Source organism: Amphiura filiformis, chromosome 8 (genome assembly GCF_039555335.1).
Source record: "Amphiura filiformis chromosome 8, Afil_fr2py, whole genome shotgun sequence".
Taxonomy (NCBI): domain Eukaryota; kingdom Metazoa; phylum Echinodermata; class Ophiuroidea; order Amphilepidida; family Amphiuridae; genus Amphiura; species Amphiura filiformis.
This window is the reverse complement of record NC_092635.1, coordinates 42,641,772-42,669,145: the sequence shown is the minus strand read 5'-3', so window position 1 is coordinate 42,669,145 and position 27,374 is coordinate 42,641,772. Positions and strand designations below refer to the sequence as shown.

Genomic DNA, 27,374 nt, shown 5'->3' with positions numbered 1-27,374 from the left:
CCAGCCTCAACCCTAGGCTTACTTATTCGCTCGCTCACATTCAATTAAGTATCAAAATGGACCAAAAAAGAAATTCAAATTGTGTTTTTAAGCACCTTTTTGTGTCCCCGCATGCTAAATCAGTAATCTGTACACCCTTTGACGTACAACTTAACACGTAGATGACTCTACATGATCTAATCATGCCGGCTAGAAGATGTTGAGGAAGATGTATACTATCACGCTCATACGTTATATAATATGACAATTTGACGTACAATTCACATGTGATGCATGGTTTATTCGGCCAGTATGGCAAGTTAGATCTCGTCATACACATTATTGTCGTGGTATTATATATTGTAACTGTATATTTTGTAACTGTAAATTTTGTAGACTCGTAGACTCCTGAAAGCTTGAACCGGCCCGTCTTTGTTGAGAGATGGTTGGTTGGCTTTGATGTGAACTGCTTCTTTGACTCCACGTTGGAACCACCTGCTGTCGCTGTCGAGTATGCGGACTTTCAGGAGTCTACGAGTCTGTTATCAGGTCAAAGGTCAAGAAAATCACGACCGGATACAGTCACTCACTCGCTGATGAAAGATGGAGTACCATCTGAAAATTCCGAGGTAGGAATTAATTCCCTGTGTTTGGATCAAAAGTTTAAATCAAAATTATGATTTATACCAACACAGATGAACTTTCATGAACGAATGTTGGAATGAGATTACCACTAGTAAGATAATACAAAATAAAGCACACAGGTATGTATAATGATAAAGCATACTGCCATGTAATATAAACCACACACTTTCCTTGATTAAACCCATTTTGTTTTTCAAAAGTCATTCTCCTGCAATGAATGTATTACAAGTGGACTTTTATACATAATGGATTTCAATCAATGTGTTACAAGACTCAAATTCTGGATTTCTCAGAAGTTTTGGTGTTGGCAAAAGAAGCTTTGAAGATCAAATCGCCACGGAAAGTGAATGCTTGATTCATGAAATTGCTGCTGGTAATGGGAAACCCTTTAACCCAACTAATCTTTTCTGCAATGCAGTTTCCAATGTTATATGCTCAGTTGTCTTTGGGAAGCGATATGAATACCATGATCCTGAGTTCACGAATCTATTACATCTGCTGGAAGATTCGTTAAGTCACGTTACTCTAACAACACTTCTTATCATGATGCCACTTTTAGCCAGGATACCATTCTTTCCAAAAGGTGGGTTACCGTCTTTACTGCAGCTTAGACTAATCCTGAAAGATATCGTGACTTTGCATCGCGATACATGCGATAAAGAAAATATGAAAGACTTCATTGATGTTTACTTGAAAGATTTACAGATGAAAAAAGAACAAGGCATTGAAACACATCTCAGCGATGACGAATTGGTGGCAGTGGTTCATGACCTTTTCTTTGGAGGAACGGAGACAACGTCAACCACCTTACGCTGGGCACTTTTGTACATGCTAGAATACCCCGGTGTACAAAAGCGTGTACAGGAAGAAATTGACTCAGTAGTTGGACGAGATCGTTTACCCAAACTATCTGATAAACTTAGTCTACCCTATACAGAAGCTGTTATTCACGAGATACAGCGGTTTGCATGCATAATCAGGAGAACAGCACGATTTACAAGATCGGATGTGGAATTTCGGGGGTACACTATCCCAAAAGGTACCAATATAACATTCAGTTTTTACTCCGTAACACGGGACCCTTCCGTGTTTGATGAGCCTGATGTTTTTAACCCTGAGAGGTTTCTGGACGAAGAAGGACAGGTCAAGAAGATTGCTGGACAGATAGTCTTCGGTGCAGGTAGGTTACTACCGTTATTTATTTTGTTTGTTAATGTATTTGTTTAAATAGTCAGTCCGTACGGAGACACGCTTGGGTCCTTAACGGGACAGGCTCAAACAAAATACTCAAACCAGGCTAAAAAGCCTATACAAATAAGCAAAATATTATGAAATAAAAGTAAATCTACCATAATCTTGAACAAAAATAATTTAATAATAAGTCAGGTTAGCTTAATTGATAAGGTGTTCGACTATGGTGCGAGAGGTTGCGGGTCCGAACCCTGGCGGTGGTTAGTACGTTCTCGTATATAATTGAGTTGGCTTGAAATTCACCTGGACAAGGAACTTGCTGTTTATAGTCTCGTTGTAACGCGTACGAAACTCGGGGAGCTGCTCCTGGCTGTGGAGGTCAATTGTGGAATATCTAGGGTGTTCGCTTCTTAGCTGCAAGTCCCTGTTTTGTTGTTTAATGGTTTATGGAATGATGTGGTCAGCGACAACCTCTAAAATGTGCTGAGGCTTATGGATCAACGGCTATTATAGTCGTTGTGCCTGTGCGTAACGTACTAAAAATCACTGCGCTCTCTTTAATTTTTTTAATGCCCAGAAAAAGCTTTTCGTCAAATTTGGTGTATTTTAGGGGTTAGTATTATAAATCCCAGCTCATCTCATCCAAATCAAAATCAAGATTTCTGGGCAACATGGTGTACATTCTACAAGAGCAAAAAAAATCAAACTAGACAAAATGGTACATCGGGCCGTTTTACCCGGCAAACGCAAAACGTGTTCGACATTATTCGCAAAATGTCGCTAGAAAACGCCGGGTTATATAAAGGGAATACAATGCTCTGTTATTTCAATGTTGACGAAATATTTGGTAAAACATGTTATGTTGCAAGATATATTTACAATATCATTTTGACAACAAGAATGTTGTTTTAGTGTGTTATTAAAACGTTTTTACCAATATCAAAACCATTTTGCTCGAGTGAATATTGAGCAGAGATTGGTTTACCATATTCCACAATGCAATGAGCACCGCACCTTTTGGGTATCATTTGCAAAGTACAGAATCGGACGATGCCCAAGGAAGCTGAGTACAGGACCAAAGAACACTGATAAAAGTAAATCCGGTAGAGTTTTAACGGTAGTAATGATTCATTTTATCATGTTTATAGCCTAGTATTCACCCTCGGAACGTTTTCTTACAAATATACAGGTAAACGAGTGTGTCTCGGAGAACAGCTGGCTCGGATACGACATTTGCGCCATTGCACGTTAGACTATTATATCACCCAAGTCTGAGAATCAAATTTTATGTAGGCCCCTAAACCGATAGAAGTGATTGGGCAATTTTTTTTTTGATATTGTGTAAATAATTTGTCCACATATATTGTTTTTTCAAACATTTGATTATGTACGTTCATGGTTATATTTATATGTACTTCTTTTAGAAAAACTGTTTTAAAGGCCCATTCAGTGATTTGCTCATCCGGACGATCGTAAAAATCATAAAAATTCAGATTTTAGGACCTTTCTGCTAGTGGTTCAGCCGAAAGACGTGTATTAAGACAAAATAAGGCATTTACATGAATCTGCAATTTAAAAAAATAGGAGAGACCGGGGAATGTCCGCGGCCCTCGGGCAAGTCCGCCCTCCACGTGTTTCTGATCTCATGAATGCTAGGCAACTGAGTACAATGATGATGTTATTTGTTGGCGCACGTCACATCTAAGTACCCAAGAAAACAAGACAGTCCGAGACATCGCACGACAGAAATTATCGTCAAAATCGTTTCAAAATTGACATCGCTAGGCTAGTTAGAAAGACCAAAATAGGGCGGACACCCCGCGGTCTCCCCAATAAAATATATATAAATTAGCTGCATGTATTTCAATGGGGCTTCAACTTCGTCAATACTGCTGTTTTCTTCGTTTTTTGCAAAAATTTCATTTCAAAAATACCCAATGATAATTTGAATGACTTAACCTTCACTTTTAAGCAATTTATACACAATTTTGTTTTCATTTTCGCTGGGATCAGTACTGAATGGGCCTTTAATGTGAGGGAACCAAATGCATCGACGAGACAGATAACGATCTTCTATCGATATCATTTTATAGGCAATGCCTTAAATATCGAGATCAAAGTACATGAGTAGTGCATGATTTGTGGACATTTAAAGGTTATGTATGCATTTAGAGTTGACAGAGCCAAAACTCGATAAATGCCATTTTCAAACTTTTAGAGAAAAGTTTACTAACCTTTTCAATACTATCGAAGGAAGTTTAGAATCGCTGGTTCGAGTCCCAACGAAGCCTGTGGAAACTTTTTTTTCTTCAAAATTCATGATCGCAATCCGAAATGAGTCACTTGTCGGTAAATCATGTATCGTATCCTTAAAAGGCGTCAAAGCGTCAACGAATACAGAACTCAGTTGTCAGATTTGTTACTAGCTGAAAATCTCGCGATCATATAACTCATATTTTTCGTAACACTGGCTACCTGTGAAATAAATCACTCTTCGTCTTATTTTTAATTGTTAAAAAGTATTTGTATCATATGAAAAAATGAAGACCAAGGATGTGACGTATGAGATTATCATTTATTTATCATTGATGTTCAATAAAAACTCGAAGATCAAGGATGGGATGGAAATATTATTAAATTGTTAAAACTGAATTGAAAAAATGAAGATCAAGGATGTGACGCATGAGATTATCATTTATATATCATTGATGTTCAATAAAAACTCGAAGATCAAGGATGTGATGGGAATATTATGAAATTACTGAAGTGAATCGTATCATATAAAACGATGAAAATCAAGGAGGTAAAGGTTGAGATTAAATCATTTATTATCGAGGTTCAAGGTTCAATAAAAACTCGAAGATCAAGAATGGGATGGGAATATTATTACATTGTTAAAAGTGAATTGTATCATATGAATAGATGAAGATCAAGGATGTGACGTATGAGATAGCCATTTATTTATCATTGATATTCAATATAAAACTCGAAGATCAAGGATGCGATAGGAATATTATGAAGTTGTTAAAAGTGAATTGTATCATATGAAAAGATGAAGATCAAGGATGTAACGGTTGAGATTATCATTTATCATTGATGTCCAATAAAAGCTCGAAGATTATGGATGTGATAGGAATATTATTAAATTGTTAAAAGTTAACTGTATCATATGAAAAGATCAAGACCAAGGATATAAAGCATGAGATTATCATTTATTTATAATTGACGTTCAATTAAAACTCGAAGATCAAAGATGTGATGGAAATATTATGAAATTACTGAAGTAACGGTTGAGAATATCATTTGTCATTGATGTTTAATAAAAGCTCGAAGATCAAGGATGGAATGGCAATATTATTAAATTACCATTTATTTATCAATGATGTTCATTAAAAACTCAAAGATCATGGATGTGATAGGAATATTATGACATTTTTAAAAGGTAATTGTATCATATGAAAAGATGAATATCAAGGATGTAAAGCTTGAGATTATCATTTATTTATCATTGATGTTCAATAAAAATTGTTAAAGGTAATTGTATCATATGAAAAGATGAAGGATGTGACGCATGAGATTATCATCTCTTTTTCACTGATGTTCAAGAAAAACTCGAAGATCAAGGATGCGATGGGAATATTATGAAATTGTTAATAGGTAATTGTATCATATGAAAAGATGAAGATCCAGGATGTGATAGGAATATTATGAGATTGCCATTTATTTATCATTGATGTTCAATCAAATTCGAAGATCAAGGATGCGATAGAAATATTATTCAATTATTAACAGGTAATTGTATCATATGACAAGATGAAGATCAAGGATGTGACGCATGAGATTATCATTTATATATCATTGATGTTCAATAAAAACCCGAAGATCAAGGATGGGATAGGAATATTATGAAATTGTTAAGAATGTGAAGGAATATTATGAATTTATTAAAAAGTAATATGTATCATATGACAAGATGAAGATCAAGGATGTGACTCATGAGATTATCATTTATCTGTTTATTTATCATTGATGTTCAATAAGAACTCGAAGATCAAGGATGCGATAGGAATATTATGAAATTGTTAAGGATGAGATAAGAATATTATGAAATTGTTTAAAGGTAATTGTATCATTTGAAAAGATGAAGATCAAGGATGTAAAGCATGAGATTATTATTTACCTATTATTGATGTTCAAGAAAAACTCAAAGATCAATGATGCGATAAAAAATGAAATTGTTAATAGGTAATTTTATCATATGTAAATATATATAATGATCAAGGATGTAAAGCATGAGATTATCATTTATTTATCATTGATGTTCAATAAAAATTGTTACATGTGAATTGTATCATATGAAAAAAATGAAGATCAAGGATGTGACGGATGAGATTATCTTTTGTCATTGATGTTCAAAAAAACTCGAAGATCAAGGATGTGATAGGAATATTCTGAAATTGTATAAAGGTGACTTTGTCACATGAAAAGATGAAGATCAAGGATGTGATAGGAATATTATGAACTTGTTAAAAGATAATTGTATCATATGAAAAGATGACTATCAAGGATGTAAACACGAGATTATCATTTATTTATAATTGATGTTCAATAAAAACTCGAAGATCAAGGATGTGATGCGAATATTATGAAATTACTGAAAACGATGAAGATCAAGGAGGTAACGGTTGAGATTATCATTTATTATCGAGGTTCAATAAAAACTCGAAGATCAAGAATGGGATGGGAATATTATGAAATTGTTAAAAGGTAATTTTATCATATGAAACGATGAAGATCAAGGATGTGACGCATGAGATTATCATTTATTTATCATTGATGTTCAATCAAATTCGAAGATCAAGGATGCGATAGGAATATTATTCAATTATTAAAAGGTAATTGTATCATATGACAAGATGAAGATCAAGGATGTGACGCATGAGATTATCATTTATCTGTTTATTTATCATTGATGTTCAATAAAAACCCGAAGATCAAGGATGAGATAGGAATATTATGAATTGTTAATAGGTAATTGTATCATATGAAAAGATGAAGATGAAGGATGTGATAGGAATATTATGAAATTATTAAAAGGTAATTGTATCATATGAAAAGATGAAGATCAAGGATGTAAAGCATGAGATTATCATTTATTTATCATTGATGTTCTATAAAAAATTGTTAAAAGTGAATTGTATCATATGAAAAAATAAAGATCAAGGATGTGACGGATGAGATTACCATTCATTTATCATAGATGTTCATTATTGACCTCGAAGATCAAGGATGTGATGTGAATATTATGAAATTGCCGAAAGGTAATTGTGTAGGACTATTCCGATCATCGGGAGCTAATTTTCAATCAGTGGTTAGGGGCGTAACCAGGACTTTCCAGATGGGGAGAAAGGTCGCACAATTGGACGAAAATCGGAACAAATGGGTAACAGATGTGCCACAAGGGGAAGTTACATCCCTCGTTCCTTGTCAGTTTATTCCCTGCTACGTACGCCATCAATTAGATGCACTATTAAATTGGTGGTATTCATATTTACTTGTTTATCTATATAATTTGATTATAGCAAACAAATCGAGTCAATATCTCTATTAGATAGTGAGTTGTTAGACCTTTAACCCTTAACATTTACATTTAAAAATGGCTGCTGTGTATGACTTAGTGGCGGGCAACTTATCCTCTCTAATGTTCGCTCTGCGTTACTCTGCTTCATTGTATTTCTTATTCTTACGTTCATCGTACACCAACATCGTAGACGAATCAAAAATCTTCCGCCTGGTCCAAGATCATGGCCATTGTTCGGCTGTCTTCCACAGCGGAGGGATTTCAGCAAAATACTTGGCGGCCAGAAGTATGGACCTGTATGTCTGCTACATACTGCATTCGGGCGAACTGTGTATATCAGTGGCTATGAAGCAGTGTACGAGTCTTTAACTTGTGGAGAATTCAACTGGAGACCACCAAGCGTGGGTATCTTCAGAGAACATTTTCACAAACTCTTACGAGCAAAAGGTAGGCCATTTCAACATCAAAAAAAAAAAACAAAAACAAAAAAACCCACATCATCTATTTTCCCAGGTCTGCTCTGATCTGGACACGTCCAAGCACAGTGACACTGTGCACATAATTCGTTATAAATTCGGCAGACGGCCGAATCCGGATTCGGCTTTTGGTAAATTCATGTTTAGGCATGCATTATTTTTGAATTAGAGAACAAGGGATCAATGCTTTATCTATAGAGGGCAGCATATCGATTTTTTAACGGTTATCGTCGTTGACCGTACTGCGATGCACCGTTAGCTAACCCTGTATGGCCGCCCTCTTTTCATCTGATCTCCGTTAAAAAATTGTACATCATTGATCCCTTGTTATCTAATTCAAAAGTAATGCACGCGTAAAATAAAGTACCTAAGGTAAATTAGGCGTACGTAGCCAGGGAAAAAAAAAAGGGGGGGTAACTGCCCTTTGTGGTTCATCTGTTTCCTTCCATCAAACGCAAACCAAAATTTCAAATTCTCTTTTCGAAGCAAATTTGTATTGTACATTTGACAAACATGATGCAGTCATGTCTACAGTAGAATTCACCACGATCTTTGCAGGACTTAAACCCCATTAAAAGCTATTAAACCAAGATAACACTCATTGAAAACAGCTCAACTGATTAAATCCGATCTTCTCTGGTTAAATCCACACTACACATATGTTTCTGTTTTACCTGTGCAATGAGCAATGAGCTGGTATTATAGTTTCAGTTGGGTGAACGATTATAAAGCGAACGCAAGGTAACAATACTGTGTGAGGTTTGTTTACGAAATGAGACAATAGTCTGCTTATTGTTAACCAGCGTTCTTGAAAATGAGATATTGGAAATAATTTCGTCATATTTTTGGTGTTATCTGTCGTTTACATATCCTTCCTAAAACACAAAAGTGCGAATATTTCCAAACACCTAAATTAGCTAAAAATTTAGGACATGTTACAAAACTATATTTTCTAGAATTTCAGAGAATACTTTAAATAACATTGGCCGGTTATTTTTCACACAGTGATGTTAACTAGGCAATTGCCAATACTTCTAACATACACTACTTGTAGAGGTCACGCGTCAATTGTGAGAGCTCTGTGTATTGTGTATAGGAAAAAAGTAACTGCAGTATGATTAGAAACAAAATAAAGGAATTTTGCTCCATTTTTTGGAAATATTGTACCCGATGACCCCTTTTTTCAAATGACTCTATTCTTTCAAAATGTTATGCCCAATTAGCCCCTACTACCCGATGACTGTAGGCAGATATCTTGATTGACCCCCTCCCCAGGCATGAATTCTGACTCCCGACTCAAGCCGGACTCGAGTCCGGAATCGAATCTTATTTTTGTTGGACTCGGCTCGAACTCGCCACCTCGGACATGGACTCGAGTTACTCTTTCTTGGCTCTGACACGGATACACATGGACTCGGCTCATCTCGGAGTCGGACGAGCTGGACTCGGGTACAAGTATGCCAAAACAGCAAAATGTTTGTTGCAGTATAGGCCAGTATGTATTCAAGTAACGTGAAAATTTTCCAAAACATTATTTGCATGTAGATACTGTCGCAACCACGTGAGTTCCTTACATCACAGATATAATTGGTGTGTCCCAATATATGTGATCTCACTTAAGGGCTGGGGTATGAACCTTTGCACAGTATTTATTTTGGGACATTAGAGCACATCAGACATATCGAATTGCATTCTGAATACGAAGAATGTCATTCTGATATCAAATAATTTTGATTTTTGAAATTCGCAATTTAATACACATTTTATGGCAAATCATTAAAATTGATATTTTTGATATTTAACAGTACTTGAAGTAAACTTAATAAATCTGATGATTTATACTTAAAGTGTAGGCCTGAGATGAAAAGCCGACGATCAATTGAAAATTTTGACCTTTCGTATTGAAGATATGGATTTTTTTCCCCAAAACACCAAAAAAAAATTAGGTCTTTTTGGGAAAAAATCCATATCTTCAATATGAAAGGTCAAACTTTTCAATTGACCGTCGGCTTTTCCTCCCTGCTACATACACTTTAAGAATATATCATTAGATTTATATAATTTACTTCAAGGACTGTTATATATCAAAAATTTGATAAATATCAAATTTTTATAATTTGTCATAAAATTTGTATTATATTGTGATTTAAAAAAAATGAAAATTATTTGATATCAGAAAGACATGCTTCGTATTCAGAATGCAATTCGATAGGTCTGAGGTGCTCTCATGTCACACAAAAAATACTGTCGAAACGCAATAAACGCTCATTTTGGATCCCTTAATGACCCCATTATTTTCTTATAAACACCTCAAATAAAGAAAGTCCGCAGTTACGTAACCCGTCCTACACCAAAACCTGATCTTGTTATGACAATTTGATTGATATTAATAAGGTCGTGTACAGAATCTTGTTAGCTCCAATTTGATGACAAATTTGCTACCAAACACTCTAAATTGACAAAGATTGATACCAATATATGAAAGTTGGTGGATTTTCCAAAGCTGCAATTCAAAACGATGCACGCGATCAAAATTGCTAAGCGTGGTCAAACTTACTTGTCCGCCGGGCCCCTGCCGACTATCCCAGTGCCGGTACAATGCGAGGTTTATTCAATTGTTAATTTGCATGTATAGAAGTTTAAGTGTTTCACAATATTTGAGCTCACTCATAACTCAAAAATTAAGATCTGCAGGGCCATTGGACATCGAATTATTAAGTTCTCTATCCCCCCCACACATCTCACCCCCACAACCCAACCCACCCCGCCCCTAAAACCCCAACGTGTAAAGCACAAGGGCATATTAACGAGATGTTCGCCACATTTCATTCAAGCATCTTTAATGTCAACAGTCCGATTAGAGGAGAACAGTTTATTAGACTCGGAACTTTTCACATTGTGCTTAAATCTTTTCACGTTGTGTTTAAATCTTTATAGGTATCCTCTGGGGAACCGGCGATGCATGGAAGGAGCATCGCAGGTTCTCATTGACAGTTCTCAGAAGTTTTGGTGTTGGCAAAAGAAGCTTTGAAGATCAAATCGCCACGGAAAGTGAATGCTTGATTCATGAAATTGCTGCTGGTAATGGGAAACCCATTTAACCCAACAAATCTTTTCTGCAATGCAGTTTCCAATGTGATCTGCTCAGTTGTCTTTGGGAAGCGATATGAATACCATGATCCTGAGTTCATGAAACTATTACATCTGCTGGAAGATTCGTTAGGTTACATTAATGTAACAAGACTTCTAATGATTATGCCATTTTTAGCCAAGGTGGGTTACCGTCTTTACTGCAGATTAGACTAATCCTGAAAGATATCGTGAATTTGCATCGCGATACATACGATCAAGAAAATATGAGAGACTTTATTGATGTTTACTTGAAAGATTTACAGATGAAAAAAGAACAAGGCATTGCAACACATTTCAGCGATGACGAATTAGTGGCCGTGGTTCATGACCTTTTCTTAGCAGGGACGGAGACAACATCAACCACCTTACGCTGGGCACTTTTGTACATGCTGAAATATCCCGATGTACAAAAGCGTGTACATGAAGAAATTGACTCAGTAGTTGGACGAGATCGTTTACCAAAACTGTCCGATAAACTTAGTCTACCATATACAGAAGCAGTTATTCACGAGATACAGCGTTTTGCATGCATAATCAGGGTGTCAGGACGATTTACAAGATCAGATGTGGAATTTCGGGGGTACACTATCCCAAAAGGTACCAATATAACATCTAATTTGTACTCCGTGACACGAGACCCTTCCGTGTTCGATGAGCCTGATGTTTTTTACCCTGAGAGGTTTCTGGATGAAAAAGGACAGGTCAAGAAGATTCCTGGACAGATAGTCTTTGGTGCAGGTAGGTTACTACTTTTTTATTTTGTTTGTTAATGTGTTTATTTAAATAGTCGGTCCGTACGGAGACACGCTTGGATCCTTAATGGGACAGGCTCAAACAAAATACTCAAACCAGACTAAAATCTCATAAATGGCCTCCGCTTTTTGTTGAGGGAAAAGTTTGTCCTTAGGGTGGACGAGCATACTGCGAATGGTGCGATGTGGTTTCATGGCAGTAGAGAACCCGTGTTTTTTGAACACTCGTGAGACTCGCTCAGAAGCGTCCTCTTTGTATGGGGACCACAACCATGCCTTTCGTTTTCTCACTGTCATCTTTTCGCTTTGAAGTACGTTTTGTCTTAGGAGTGGATCTGTCTTGTTGCACTTTCTTAATTGACCATTCTGGATAGCCGCACGTGGTCAATGCTTCGCGAATTTTATTTTCCTCTGTCTTTTTATCCGCCCGCTTCCTCTGTTACCAACGCGCCACTCTTGTATATAAACAGCGTTCTAACAACTCACAGTTTTTGATGTAAGGGGTGTTGGGAGGAGAACTGAAGATATTTGTCAGTGTGGGTTTTCTTACGGTAGATACTGAGTTTCTTAATGAACTTGTTCAAAGAGTAATGATAAGTATTCATTTTATAGCCTAGTATTCACTCTCTGAACGTTTTCTTACTAATATACAGGTAAACGAGTGTGTCCTGGAGAACAGCTGGGTCGGATGGAACTCTTCATCTTTTACACGCATCTGATGCATCGATTTAGCTTCAAGAAGTCACCAGATGTAGAGAGTTTAGATACTCGCCCTAAACCAGGAGCAATAATATCCGCACCATATCCATACGACATTTGCGCCATTGCACGTTAGAGTATTATATTATGAATCTAAATTGGGGAAATTAGTCCAAGGGAAAAGCAGCTAGCGCAGAGCGAGGTACATGATCCCAAAGAATGAGGGAATGGACGGGAACGTGAATGACTATGACGAAATGAACCAGATGAAACAGAAATTAAGTTTAAGAATTTATTATGAATTTACATCATCAGACAAACTGATCAAAATACATCATGTGTGTGTTAATAAGTCTTACCAGAGTTACATGATGCAGCATAAGTATTGAATAATGATTCACGTGCAAGACATGATGACAATATATTCGCCATCATGTTGACCAATGTAAATAAACATCATGAGCCAATCCTGGGCACGTCTGTATCGGTTGCAGGGTTATCAAGGAGTGTCTTTATTCAACGCACAAACAAAACATCGCTTCAGTCAGTGCAATTGATGCACGGATTTAAAAACGTTCATTTGATGAATGGTTATCATGCTAATACTGCACTATGATCAATATTCAATTATCGAATGAATTACCGTCACAACAATTATAACACTCTGAGTCTGAGAATCAAATTTTATTTGAACCAATAGAAGTGATTTGGCAAATTTTTAATTTTTTTTTTGCTATTGTGTAATAAAGTTTGTCCACAGATATTGGTTTTTCAAACATTTGATTATGTGCGACTATCATGGTTATATTTCTATGTACTTCTTTTAGAAAAAAATGTTTTAAAGCCTCATTCAGTGATTTGCTCATCCGGACGATCGTAAAAATCATAAAAATTCAAATTTTAGGACCTTTCTGCTAGTGGTTCAGCCAAAAGCCGTGTATTTCAAAGACAAAATAAGGCATTTACATGAATCTGTAATTTATATACAGTAGGGGAGACCGGGGAGTGTCCGCGGCCCTCAGGTAAGTCCGCCCTCCGCGTGTTTCTGATCTCATGAATGCTAGGAAAGTACAATTATGATGTAAATTTGTTGGCGCACGTCACAGCTTAGCATTGGCGTAGCCAGGATTTCGAAACCCGTAGGGGCACAACTTGTAAATTTACCGACGGCAATATTTTTTACCGACGAAGGTTCAGATTTGTAGACCCAAATTTTTTTTTGATGGTTTGAAAAAGTGAAGAGCACAAAAAAAAAGCAATATAGGCACTACGAACCTAAAACCAATGAACAATTTTACATATTTTTAAAATTTTGCCCTTTTTTCTTATAAGCACGGTAAAAAATGATCAATTTCTTAATCCAATTTGCTTTTCACCAAAGCCTTTCGTCTACCGACGGCCTTACATGAACCGACTGCCCCCCACTAGCTACGCCACTGCAGCTTAGTACCCAAGAAAACAAGACAGTCCGAGACATCGCACGACAGAAATGATCGTCAAAAACGTCATAGCTCATACACAAATGTACTTTGTAAGTGTTTCAATTTGTGTTCAATTTCATGAGCATAAGGTTTTTTGGGAAAGAGGCCAGGAAAATATGGGGAGAGGGTCCGATTTCATTGCCATTTCGCATATGTGTTACAAACAAACCAATGAAATAATGTACCTATTTATTCTTTCGATAGGTCCTCCTGATTTAAAACAGTAAGCTTACATGTTCACAGAATGTCAATGAAAATGATGGGGTAAATGTCGTCTTTTTTGCAACAAAAATATTAATTTAGTGTGTCAATATATTGACACAATTTTTCCCTACATTATTTCTTTGAAGTATCAGCTAACACATGCATATCAAAATGTTATGAATCAGCTACGGGAAACATTAAAAATAATTTATTTTATCTCAGCATATCAGGCCAAATGGTCCAAAATGGAGTTCTGAGATATGCACACATTTAGTTTCAAGTACTCACATTTTCTGCTATTTCACAGTACTCAATTCACAATCCCATAATATTCCAGGTGCAGTGCTCCTGTATTACTACTGATAATCCTTACTGCATGGGAAGTATCAATTGATTTTCACAAAACTTGCAGAAATTGACAAATTTCTGCCAAAACTTCCACACTATCTATATCATGTTCAAACCATGTGCTAACTTGTTTACAATGCTAGTTAGTGTTGCCAGGGCCAAGGTGATAGTACTTATTTTATTGATTTTGTCTAGTATAGTGCTGGTTGAATACTCATGCTCCACTGTGCTTATGCTTCAGTGATTTTAGCAATCAAATGAAAATGATAGGGTTGCCAGTTCATGCACTGGAATAATAATCACTATGGGGGCACATCACTAAATAAAGGTCCCATTGAAATACATGTGAAAATACAATAAAGTAACTAGGTGCATAATAATTATGAGTCCTGGGGGAGGGTAGAATGGGGAAGGGGGAGCAGTTTTTGGCAAACATTTACAGAGTGCATCTTTATAAGGCTTAGGAAACACTACAGAAACATTCAAATCTGCATCATAATATCTAGACCATTTAAAGTTTCCACATTGGCAAAGTTAGGCTGGCCGAGAGCAGGGCCAGGGTAGGATGACTGGAAATTTTGGCACACCTTTTAAAATCTAACCAACGGGCCCCCCATGTATATTTGGGATTCCCCCTTCCAAAGAAAATGATAGCCCCTCACACCTTCCTTTCTTCCATGAGTTACACCTATAGTACTTCCATGGTTACACCAAATGCGGAAGGATTTAGTGTAGTGTCCCCTTAAAACAAGAACTGTCTTTAAAAAAGAATTAGTGCTGTGGGATATCTAGAGCAAATATTGATACACAAAAATAATTAAAAAAATACTTTGTTGATACAATTATTTCAATCTACATCTCTGAGATGTTTAATATATACATATACTTCATAAATAAAAATTAAAAAACAAAAGACAAGTTGAGTGGAATTTTCACCCTCCGTAACCTTAAACCAAGATAACACTCATTGAAACAGCTCAACTGATTAAATCGGATCTTCTCTGGTTGTGCACATGTGTCTGTTTTCATGTGCGATATCGCAATAAAGCTGGTATTATAGCTTCAGTTGGGTAACCGATTATAAAGGAAACGAAAGGAAACAATGGTATGTGTACCTTTGTTCACGAAATGAGACAATGGCCTGCTTTTTGTAAACCAGCATTCTTGAAAATGAGCAACATAATGATTGTTGACTTAACACGGTTTGGAAATAATTTCTTCATATTTTTGGTGTTATCTGTCGTTTACATATCCTTCCTAAAACACAAAAGTGCGACCCTTTCCAAACACCTAAATTAGCTAAAAATTTAGGACATGTTACAAAACTATATTGTCTAGAATTTTAGAAGAGTACTTTTAATATTGGCCGGTTATTTTTCACACAGCGACGTTAACTAGGCAATGTACTATTACCTATAACATTAACTAAAACACCAAAGTACGAATATTTCCAAACATCTAAATTAGCTAAAAATTTAGGACATGTTAAAAAACTATATTTTCTAGAACTTTGGAAGAGTACTTTTAATATTGGCCGGTTATTTTTCACACAGCGACGTTAACTAGTCATATCCCCATACTTTTAACGTAGGGCTATTTGTAGAGGTCACGCGTCAATGGGAAAGAGCACTGTGTATTGTGTATAGGTAAACGGACAGTAACTGCAGTATGTGTAATTGTATCATATGAATAGATGAAGATCAAGGATGTGAAGCATGAGATTATCATTTATATTTATTTATCATTGATTTTCAATAAAAACTCAAAGATCAAGGATGCAATAGAAACATTATGAAATTGCTGAAAGGTAGTTGATTAATATGAAAAGATGAAGATCAAGGATATGACGGATGAGATTATCATTGATTTATCATTGATGTTCAAAAAACCTCGAAGATCAAGGATGTGATAGGAATATTATGAAATTGTTAAAAGGTAATTGTATCATATGAAAAAATGAAGATCAAGGATGTGACGCACGAGATTACTAGTATCATTTATTTATCATGTTCAATCAAAAATGTTTTTAAGGTGAATTGTGTCATACGAAAAAATGAAGATCAAGGATGTGACGGATAAGAATATCATTTATTTATCATTGACGTTCATCAAAAACTAGAAGATCAAGGACGTGATAGGTATATTAATAAATATTATGAAATTGTTGAAAGGTACATTTGTAATTGTATCATTTGAAAAGATCAAGTCAAGGATATGTGACGCATTCGATAATCATTGATTTATCATTGATATTCAATAAAAACCCGAAGATCAAAGATGCGATAGGAATATTATGAAATTGTTAAAGGGTAATTGTATCATATGAAAAGATGAAGATCACGAAACATTGAAGCGTCTTAAAACATAAAGCATATACATTCGTCTAGAGGTGCGAGATATCATTGAATTGACTTTAGTAGTCCAACTAAGATCACTTTCTAAGGTGATACGAAGAAGTTTCATATTCTGAGTGACATCTAAAACAGATCCATTGAGAGGCAAAGGATTGAAGGAATGTTCTCTTTTCAAAAACTGATGTGCATAATATGAAATTTTGAAGGTTTTGTTAGCGTGTATTTTTTGTTGCACCACTCACCTAAACCATCAAGATCTTTTTATAGTTGTGAACAACCACCTGTCTTAGTATTTACAACTTCACCAAACGTCAGGTCATCAACATATTTCCACCTCAGGGGGGCTTCGGACGCAGCATCATTGACCATGGCGGAAAAATAATCGGACCAAATTTAGTGCCCTGGGTCACTCCCCCCCCAAATAGATTGACATGGTGATGACCTGGCTTCTAACAGATTGGGTGCGATTACACAAAAAGTTACTAATGACAGGAATAATACTTGGGCGAATACCTATATCAATTAACTTCTGAACAGCAATATTGTGATTAATCCTGTCAAAGGCTTTAGTAAGGTTGCATAATGGCCAGCCTCGTCAATACCTTTAAGGACAGTGTCTACAACATCCACTAGATCCAGGGCCGTTCCTAGGGATTTTGCCGCCCTAGGCAAAGCCTCTCCCGGCCGCCCCACCAAAGCAGTACCAAAAAAGTGTTAAGGGGGGTACCCCTTTGAAAACTAATCAGTTTTGACCTATTTGTATACTGTCCACGACCGTTTTCCTCGGTGGCGTAGATTTCTTTTTGACATATTTGGGGGGGGATGAGGTTGGGAAAAACTTTCTTGAAATATAGTGAATTCAGCCCCTTTTGGCGACATGATAAGCTTATGGCACAAATTTTGTCATTTTGAAGCTAAACTGTTGAAATATTGTGCCAAATGGAATAAATTCGCGCGAAGCGCGAAAAAATTGCACTCTTGGGACCAAAATGGCCAAATTATTATGAGGTTAATTTGTCAGAAACGAACATACAGGCGTCAACATTGGGTAATGATTGTATGGACCATCGACCCTGACTATTAAAATATTGGGGGGAATTTACCCCCATCCCCTGACATCAACGCCTATGGTTTTCCTTCTTTGCTGTATTTTTTATCGCACTTTTTGTTCTACTTCGGCACTTAGTGTTTTCTATTTCTTTTCTCCTCTTTTATTTTTTCTTCTGTTTTTTCACCGCCCATTTTCATCTTCTTTTCTCCGCCCGTTTCTTCTTTCTTTTTCTCCGCCCACTTCTTCCTTTTTCTCCGCCCGTGTCTTCTTTCCTTTTCTCTGAATGCCCCGTTTCTTTTCTTTTTCTCAGGCCCCCTTATCCTTTTCCGCCCTGTTTACTGTTTCTCTTTTCGCCCCTTTGTATTAATTCCTCCCATTTTTTCTTTTTATCCGCCCTCATTTTTTTCTTTCTCCATTCCCGTTTTTTGTTTTGCCCTTTAATTTTTTGCGCCCCTCTGCGTTTGCCGCCCTAGGCGACCGCCTTACCTGGCCTAATGGTCGGAACGGCCCTGACTAGATCATGAGATAGTGAGTAGTTGAGCTGTCCTTCACATAACCGTACTGCTGTTCATCAGTGTGAGGGTAAAAGTCGACCATAGTCCCCGGGGGGGGCTCACTAACATGTAAAGGTGGTACGGGTATGTGCGGCTCTCAAGGCTCCCTTAAAGCTCTCAAAGATCTTACCGTTGAGGCGGGTAAGGCTAATATCCCTTAGTTGATCAAGGCTTCTTGCCTTAGGTGTTTTAGGTATCGGGGTTATTTATGAGGTTTTCCATACTGCTAGGAAAATACCTTGGTTTAAACACCTATTAAATATGTGAGTTAAGGTTAAATACAATGGATTTTCAAGGCTTGATTCCAGAGGGGCGTAAGTTAATAATAGAAACAGCCATGCAGAAAAAAATGAACTCAAGCGTAGGCCTACTTGGTGTATCAATGCAAAATGACCACGAACCTATGAAACCGTGGCACGTGAGTCATCCTATGTTGCAGGGATAGGGAGGGAGGGGGCAACCATGATAGGGGTTGCCGGGGTGGGGGAAGCCGGTTTCTGAAATTTTTCTATGGTATTTTATAAGTTTTCATTTTTTTAAATAATTATTATCCTTAGATGATATCTGTCGTGAAATAAATCAATGCCGCTATAGACTAGTAATAGGCCTAGTAGGTCTACCCTGATTATGCAATATACAACAATAACTACAACAACAATAATAATAAACCAACAACCAATCTAATTAGTAAAAAATATTCATAGGCTTATATAGGCCGCGCCTATTTAGACTAGTCGGCCTATTAATGAATTGTACAATAATAAAAAACCCGGCAAAAACAATCAATCACTGCAGTCAGAAAGAAATAAACTAACAAGAAAGAAGACAGAAAAAGAGAAAAGTAAGAAAAAAAGAAAAGAAGAAAAAAAAAATAGAATTATTGGACCACACAGGGACTCGAACCCGTACTAGTTGACCAGCTCAAAACAATTACAAATAGTCGAGGAGATTATCAATCAAGCGCGCTAGTCGACTGCTCCACACAGGCAGCTTACGAAATCTATTGGTCTTAAACTGACTACATGATCAATAGTGCATGCAGGCTGTTATGATAAACAAGCGCATTCCTCCGCAACCGGACGCATCGATGACGAAAAAACTCTTTTTTTGCAAAAGTAGCTTCAATTAGGAATGAAAATCAAGTGGTAGAGTAATCGACAGACAGTTGAGAAATTATGTTGGTAGATGTCAAAATTAACGTTCCACAATCAAGATATCGATAATGTAAAAAAGCAGTGTTTTCTCAAGCAAGATTCTCGAAAATGTTCCCTAAAAACAGGCTTAAGATTTAATGGGTACTGTATTTGGTTCTTCCCCATGGCAACATTATTTCTTTGATCGATTTGTAGTACAATACAAAAAAGAAGAAAACAATCAATCGGCGTGGTTTTATACGGGGCGCACATTTGAAAAAAAAAACGTCATGGAACGCGTATTTGATCTTGTGAACATGGTGCGAAAAAAGGCTTTAAAAGAATGGTTTTCAAATTTATTCTAAAAATTTGTGTTAACACACAAAGAAAATGTTAAGCTACATCCAATGCACCAACATTTCACACGCTGCGATATCTTGTTACTGAGAAAACTCTGTTTTAGAGAACAACTTTATACGTCTTTTATCATACTGCAGTTACTGTCCGTTTTCCTATAGACGAATCCAAGGAGCCAAGTCATGGTCAGGATTTGGTCGGACATCTTTGGGTAGCCGCTAGCACCAACTTGGTGTTTTGAGCGTCCAATTGTGCAAATAAAAGCCGCCTAACACCTAGAGAAGATGCAAGGACGAGGAGGGTTAATAGAATAATATAGCTAATAATATATACAATGCCTCATTTCAAATATTGAGTTTTAGTTTTGGTTTTGGTTTTGGTCACGTGGTTTCCTATTGTCCTGCCTAACCACTTGAATCACAAGATATCGAACTCATTGTTTCTACCTTTTGTTTAAAACTAAACATTTGTGACAGGTAGTTTCGGTTTTGGTTTCAGTTTCTTATAAGTGGTGTGACGAATAAAATTACAGGATTTTCGAGTTACCTGATCTAAGTATACAAAAGAAATGTTTAAATTTCGCAGTGCAATATTCACGAGCAGAGAAGTCGAACAAAGCAGGCTACATTTGAAAGCATTGATTTGGTTTGAAAGCATTGACTTGAGACTACGAAATAGCCTAAGCTGATTTCACTGTGAAAATATATAGACCATCGAAATATTTCAACAGACATTACAATAGACACTTGACAGATTATGACTTCAGTGATATAAACACTATTATACACAACTCTATTTATGTGCATGGCGCATGACGGAAGATCAACATCATAGAAAGCTGGTTTAAACTGACTTTTATTCAATTTATTTATTGAAGAGAGAGAGAGAGAGAGAAGATCGCCAGGGAAAAGGGTGTGTGTGGGGGGGGTAAGGGTAAGGAGAAAGAGAAACAGAGGGGAGACAGCATTGGAAGGGGGAAGGGAAGGAGGGGGAGAGGGGGGCTCAAGAGTGGAGTGGAATAATAGGGAAGAGTCGATATCGAGTGTGGGGAGGGGGAGGAGGAGGTTATATATAGGTGGCGGAGGGAACATAGGTAAGAGGTATGGGTTGTGCTTTCCGGGAATAATCTAATTCATAATCAAATCATCTACATCATCATGCATCGTTTATATTTCAGACAAATAAACAAAACACCCCCCACCCCTCAATATAATGCACATGATTTCTACATGTAGGCCTCGTATATATCCATCCTTTATGTCTCAACGATGTCTATGCATAACTTATCAAACGAATCTCGGAACTCGGGTGTAATTATAAGGTGTCATGGAAGTGTGCCACCTACGGCAGAGAGCATCAACAGTCGCCCGCGTTGATAGATATCGATAATGAAAATGTTAGCACAATAGGCTATTATATACGTATGGTTATAGGCCATTATACTTTTGATTATATATACCCTCTTGTGTCCTCCCAGCACAATAGTGTTATGATAGCAGACCAGTTCATCTCCACTTTTTAATCCCTTGATTTTTGGTTTCTGAACAAAAGAGAAACCAAAACTAATTATTTGAAATGAGGGAGTGGAGATAATTCCGCAGGTAATCCCGTCGCATCTATTCATACTTAATATTCATTTTGTTCACAAGTACATCAATGCATAGATACCGCGTGTAGTTAATCCGATTATTATGTCACTTCAACAGCGAATAGACCATGCTGTGTGTTTTGTCGAAGGGAACTGTATTGTGTTATTCTTTTGTCTGACTGTGTTTTCGCGGAAGGTGTAAAACGGGTGATGGAATGCAGTTTAAAATTTCCGCCAAGGCCGAATCATTTCACATTTTGAGTGCATTGTAGCCGACAGCTACCCAACTAAAGGCTGCTAGTCAGGTGTAGGAATGCGTGAATTTGGATTCCTCTATACACAATACACAGTGCTCTCACCATTGACGCGCGACCTTTACAAATAGTGTATGCTAGAAGTATATGCATTTGCCTAGTTAAGTATTCTCCAAACTTCTTGCAAATATATTTCTCTAACATGACCTAAAATTACAGCTAGGTTAGATGTTCAGAAATAGTCGCACTTTCGTAAAATATGAGTGAGGGCAAGGCATAGCTAGCTCATAGCTAGCCAACTCCCCGTGTTAATTAAATGGAGATTTGACCGAAAATATTGGTCACGGACCGCTCAGTTCTAAAGGATGCCACAAAAAAAACCCGGTACAAGCTACATTTAAAGTATTCTATGAAATTCTAGAAAATGTAGTTTTGTAACATGTCCTAAATTTTTAGCTAATTAGGTGTTTGGAAATAGTCGCACTTTTGTGTTTTAGGAAGGATATGTAAAGGACAGATAACACCAAAAATACGAAGAAATTATACGGGAGGGAGCTAATTATCAATCAGTGGTTAGGGGCGTAACCAGGACTTTCCAGATGGGGAGAAAGTTAGCACAATTGGACGAAAATGTGAACAAATGGGTACGGTAACAGATGTGCTACAAGGGGAAGCTCTCAAATATCTTACCGTTGAGTCGGGTAAGGCTGATATCCCATAGTTGATCAAGGCTTTTTGCATTGGGTGTTTTAGGTATCGGGGTTATTGATGAGGTTTTCCATACTGTTGGGAAAACACCTTGGTTTAAACAACAATTAAATATTTCATTTCATTTCATTTCATTTCATATTTATTGAAAATAACATCGTGGCAAATAGCCAAATTGTGTTACTTTTTACAATATTAAAACATCAACAAATTATTTACTATTATTACACATAAAGGTTATTAAAATACATATTACAAGAAATAAGCATAAGAAAAACATATAATATTCAGAATTATATTGCACATAATTAAAATAATAAAAGCTTATCTCCACACTCACCCCCATCACACCACACTCACACACACCCACTTGACACCTAAGCACACCTCTTACTCCCAAACACAGTGACCACAAATAATACGCGCCACACACCAAATCAAATAAGCATCAAAAAGCATGAGAGAAACACAAAAATTATATTGCACATAATTATGAAAGCAAACCCCTTAAAAACTAATCTTATCTCCACACTTATCCTCACAAACACTTCCAAACACACCCCCCTAAATAATATGCATACACACCAAGTCACTCAATACACTCATATTCACTGTCATACCCATACTATAAATATTGTCACATCAAAATAATTAAATTAAATTGCATCAAATTGTTAAACTGCATCAATGGGTGAAACAAAACATCATTTTTTAAGCATTAAGTAAGTTGATGAAGTGTGGAATTGGACTCTTTCTGAACCGCTCAGTTCTACAAGGTAAACGAGTGATGGAATTTGAATTGCGCAATTCTCTGCCATGCATAGACTCAGAACGCCTTGTAGGGGGAATGAGATTGCTCGTACGATCACATTTTGGCAGAGACTGAGCAAATTTAACACTGTGATTTTTCCTACGGTCAGAAAGAGTCTGAATTCCACATTCTTCAATTGCATCAGTATATGAGTTGTATTTCTTGCCAAGTATTATTTTGCAAGCCCTTTTTTGCACTTTTTTCAAGAGTTATGTGTGAGTTAATGAGTTATATGTGCGTTAATGGCTCAGTTAGTTCAAGAGCAAACTCCTTTGTGACATGCTGTGGAATCAATTTATTCCCTGCTACCACTAGTGGAAGTTTTGGATGAGAAAACGGACATTTTGATGAGAATCGGCCAAAATGGTGAGAATTTAATTTTCTCATTCTCTTGGATGAGAAACTTCCTGGTGTGTGTGTCAATCATTATTGTCTTATTAAAACTGGTGACAATTGCTAATCCCCGATTATTATTTTCTCATCCAAAAGAATGAGAAAATTAAATTCTCACCATTTTGGCCGTTTCTCATCAAAATGTCCGTTTTCTCATCCAAAACTTCCACTAGTGTACGTACGCCATCAATTAGATGCACTATCAAATTGGTGATATTCATATTTACTTGTTTATCTTTATATATATAGCAAACAAATCGAGTCAACACTGGTCAATATCTCTAGGAGTTGTTAGACCTTTAACCGATTATATCCACTAGTATTGTTTCTAGTAGTATTTAATACTCCCTTAACATTGACATTTAAAAATGGCTGCTGTATATGACCTAGTGGCGGGCATAGTATCCTCTCTGAATGTTCGCTCTGCGTTACTCTGCTTCATTGTATTTCTTATTCTTACGTTCATCGTACACCAACATCGTAGACATGGTAGACGAATCAAAAATCTTCCGCCTGGTCCAAGATCATGGCCAGTGTTCGGTTGTCTTCCACAGCTTTTGAGGGATTTTAGCAAAATACTTGGCGGCCAGAAGTATGGACCTGTATGTCTGATACATACTCCATTCGGGCGAACTGTCTTTATCAGTGGCTATGAGGCAGTGTACGAGTCTTTAACTTGTGGAGAGTTCAACTGGAGATCACCAAGCGTGTGTAGAACCAGAGGATATTTTCACAAACTCTTACGAGCAAAAGGTATTCCAAAATCCAAATTGACATCGATACTACATCATCGTCATCATCATCATCATCATCATCATCATCATCATCATCATCATCATCATCATCATCATCATCATTATCATCATCATCATCATCATCATCATCATCATCATCATCATCATCATCATCATCAACATCAACATCAAAATATACATAAAAAGCAATATGAAAAAAGGCAACTTGGCATGGAAGACAGCAGAGAGATGTAAAAGGGCACAAAGGGAAGCCACTACTGCTTATTCAGCAGATTAATGTAGTAGGGAATGGGGTTTTCGGCAAATCTGCTTGTGCGCGCACGCAATTTAGAGATATGGGCTGCATTTCTCAGCATGGACTTCACTTGTTGGTACAATGTACGCTCTGATTTAGCAAGCGAATGCGTGAACTTTAGCGAGTCATGATGCAGTCATGTCTACAGTAAAATTCACCGCGACCTTTGCAGGACTTAAACCCCATTAAAAGCTATTAAACCAAGATAACACTCATTGAAAACAGTTCAACTGTTTAAATCAGATCTTCTCTGGTTGTGCACATGTGTCTGTTTTATATGTGCGGTATCGCAATGAGCTGGTATTTATAGCTTCAGTTGGGTAACCGATTATAAAGGAAACGCAAGGAAACAATGGTATGTGGACCTTTGTTCACGAAATGAGACAATGGTCTGCTTTTTGTTAACCAGCATTCTTGAAAATGAGCAACATAATGATTGTTGACTTAACACGGTTTGGATATAATTTCTTCATATTTTTGGTGTTATCTGTCGTTTACATATCCTTCCTAAAACACCAAAGTACGAATATTTCCAAACATCTAAATTAGCTAAAAATTTACAATGTTACAAAACTATATTTTCTAGAATTTTAGAAGAGTACTTTTAATATTGGCCGGTTATTTTTCACACAGCGACGTTAACTAGGCAATGTACTATTACCTATAACATACACTAAAACACCAACGTACGCCTATTTCCAAACATCTAAATTAGCTAAAAATTTAGGACATGTTACAAAACTATATTTTCTAGAATTTTAGAAGAGTACTTTTAATATCGGCCGGTTATTTTTCACACAGCGACGTTAACTAGGCAAATCCCCATACTTCTAACGTACGCTATTTGTAGAGGTCACGCGTCAATGGCAAGAGCACTGTGTATTGTGTATAGGAAAATGGACAGTAACTGCAGTATGTGTATTACACAAATATATTACACGGTTTGTAAAAATTGACTTATTGAGATCAGGGATATGAGATGTCAATAAAATTGGAAAGAAACAGTAAACAGACTGTCTAATGATTATGATACACAACAGAAAAACTAATTTTGCGTCTATGGCATCTGTCTGACATCGGGTCCTGCCCTTTGGATTGACCTTTTTCTTAGAAAATAAGATTCTGAAAACATAATAATAATAAAGTTGGATGTTTTTCCACCCGATGCTAATTTATTGGGCTCGTCCAATATTTTAAAACTCATAACTCGACCAATAAGTTTGTGCATTGGGTTCAAACCATCCAATTTTATATCAGACTCGGACTTGGCTCCAGTTCAATTAAATCCATGTAAAATGTGAAATGATTATCTAACAAGAAATGTCTGTAAATAGGCAACGCCATGGATGAAGATCATGTTTCATAATTTTGCATTGACAAATACTAGGAATACTAGTAGGCATGTCCACTAAAAATTGAAGTACTTTTAAATTGATTTAGACCTAATTTATTGGCTGAGAATTGATGAAAGAAACATTTTGGCGTTTAAGGGGTACTACACCCCTGGCCATTTTTTTGCCTATTTTTGCATTTTTCTCAAAAATTTTAGCACATTGGTGACAAGTAAGATATGTACATTATAGGGCAAGGACTACAATTACTGTACTGAAAATTCAGCAACTCAAAGCAAGTAGTTATTGATTTATTGATCAAATATTGGTTTACCCTCATTTTTGACTGTAACTCCACAACTGTTGTCTGTCCTGAAATAAAATTTCCAATGCAGTAGTTGTAGTCCTTACCCCTATGATATACACATCTTACTTGTCCCCAATGCGCTAAAATATTTGAGAAAAATGCAAAAATAGGCACAAAATTGGGCAGGGGTGTAGTACCCCCTTAAATAATCTTAATCCGACGTTTCATTCCAGAGATTTGTGTTAATTTCTAACATGAAAACGTGTGGTGAGAGGGTTAATGCTAATCTACGGTCTTAAATTCGCGATAAATTGTACGGCTTCAATTGACTTGCGTGCGGTGTATAGGCACTTCCGCCTGGGCGAGAGTGGCTCGTGAAAATAGCCTAGCGTAGAAATATACACTAATCAGCAGTGATCAGTGTTGCCAAGAATTTAAGGTAGTTTTAGCCATGTAGGTATGCTTGTTTGTGCAATCGCGCAAAAATCGGTCATATGATTATGTAGAGATGAAACGGGGAATTATTTTCATCCCAAAATACACCTTAAAATTATGTGTGTGGTAATATGCAACACCAAAGAAGTGCGTTGAAGCAAAACTAATTGGATTTCTTTCATTGGAATTGGTAATCTGATCATTGCATCAGGCAAAATTGCCAGACTCAAATCTATCTTAAGGGAAGCTGCAGACTCCATATGTTACGTATAATATTTTATGTCTAATACTTTTCGTAACGTCAAAATATTACACGTCGAATAATATAAAATATATATTTTGTTACTACAGGGTGTTGCTTAATTCATAAGGAGTTACCTAATTTCTAAGAGTGGTAAATTTAGTGAGTGTTCTTACACGCAATGATGAACACCTGTTGATGTCTTCTTGCATAATATTTTAACTGTACAGTAGGCTTATACTTCAATTACTAATTTAAAAACAAAAATTAAAAAAACATGGATAGTACAAACGGTAATCGCAGCTGAGTGTATTGAACT

General features: G+C 36.6%; 2 protein-coding genes across 2 annotated transcripts; both read left to right on the top strand.

The window, feature by feature from the left end:
* Nucleotides 1–1,170: 1,170 nt before the first annotated feature.
* LOC140159562 (cytochrome P450 2B11-like) lies at nt 1,171–11,178 on the top strand. Its single transcript, XM_072183053.1, has 3 exons — nt 1,171–1,804; nt 10,810–10,953; nt 11,000–11,178. Exons 1-3 carry the CDS (start codon nt 1,171–1,173, stop codon nt 11,176–11,178), a joined length of 957 nt encoding a protein of 318 aa, XP_072039154.1.
* Nucleotides 11,179–11,228: 50 nt separating this feature from the next.
* Nucleotides 11,229–12,591, top strand: LOC140159561 (cytochrome P450 2D26-like). The gene is made up of 2 exons (XM_072183052.1): nt 11,229–11,742; nt 12,410–12,591. Exons 1-2 carry the CDS (start codon nt 11,229–11,231, stop codon nt 12,589–12,591), a joined length of 696 nt encoding a protein of 231 aa, XP_072039153.1.
* Nucleotides 12,592–27,374: the final 14,783 nt, after the last annotated feature.

Coding starts and splice junctions, on each gene's coding strand:
- LOC140159562 (XM_072183053.1), top strand. CDS start 1,171: ATGCCACTTTTAGCCAGGATACCATTCTTTCCAAAAGGTGGGTTACCG. Junction 1,805..10,809: donor ACAGATAGTCTTCGGTGCAG/GTAGGTTACTAC, acceptor AAATCTTTATAG/GTATCCTCTGGGGAACCGGC. Junction 10,954..10,999: donor GATTCATGAAATTGCTGCTG/GTAATGGGAAAC, acceptor TCTGCAATGCAG/TTTCCAATGTGATCTGCTCA.
- LOC140159561 (XM_072183052.1), top strand. CDS start 11,229: ATGAGAGACTTTATTGATGTTTACTTGAAAGATTTACAGATGAAAAAA. Junction 11,743..12,409: donor ACAGATAGTCTTTGGTGCAG/GTAGGTTACTAC, acceptor ACTAATATACAG/GTAAACGAGTGTGTCCTGGA.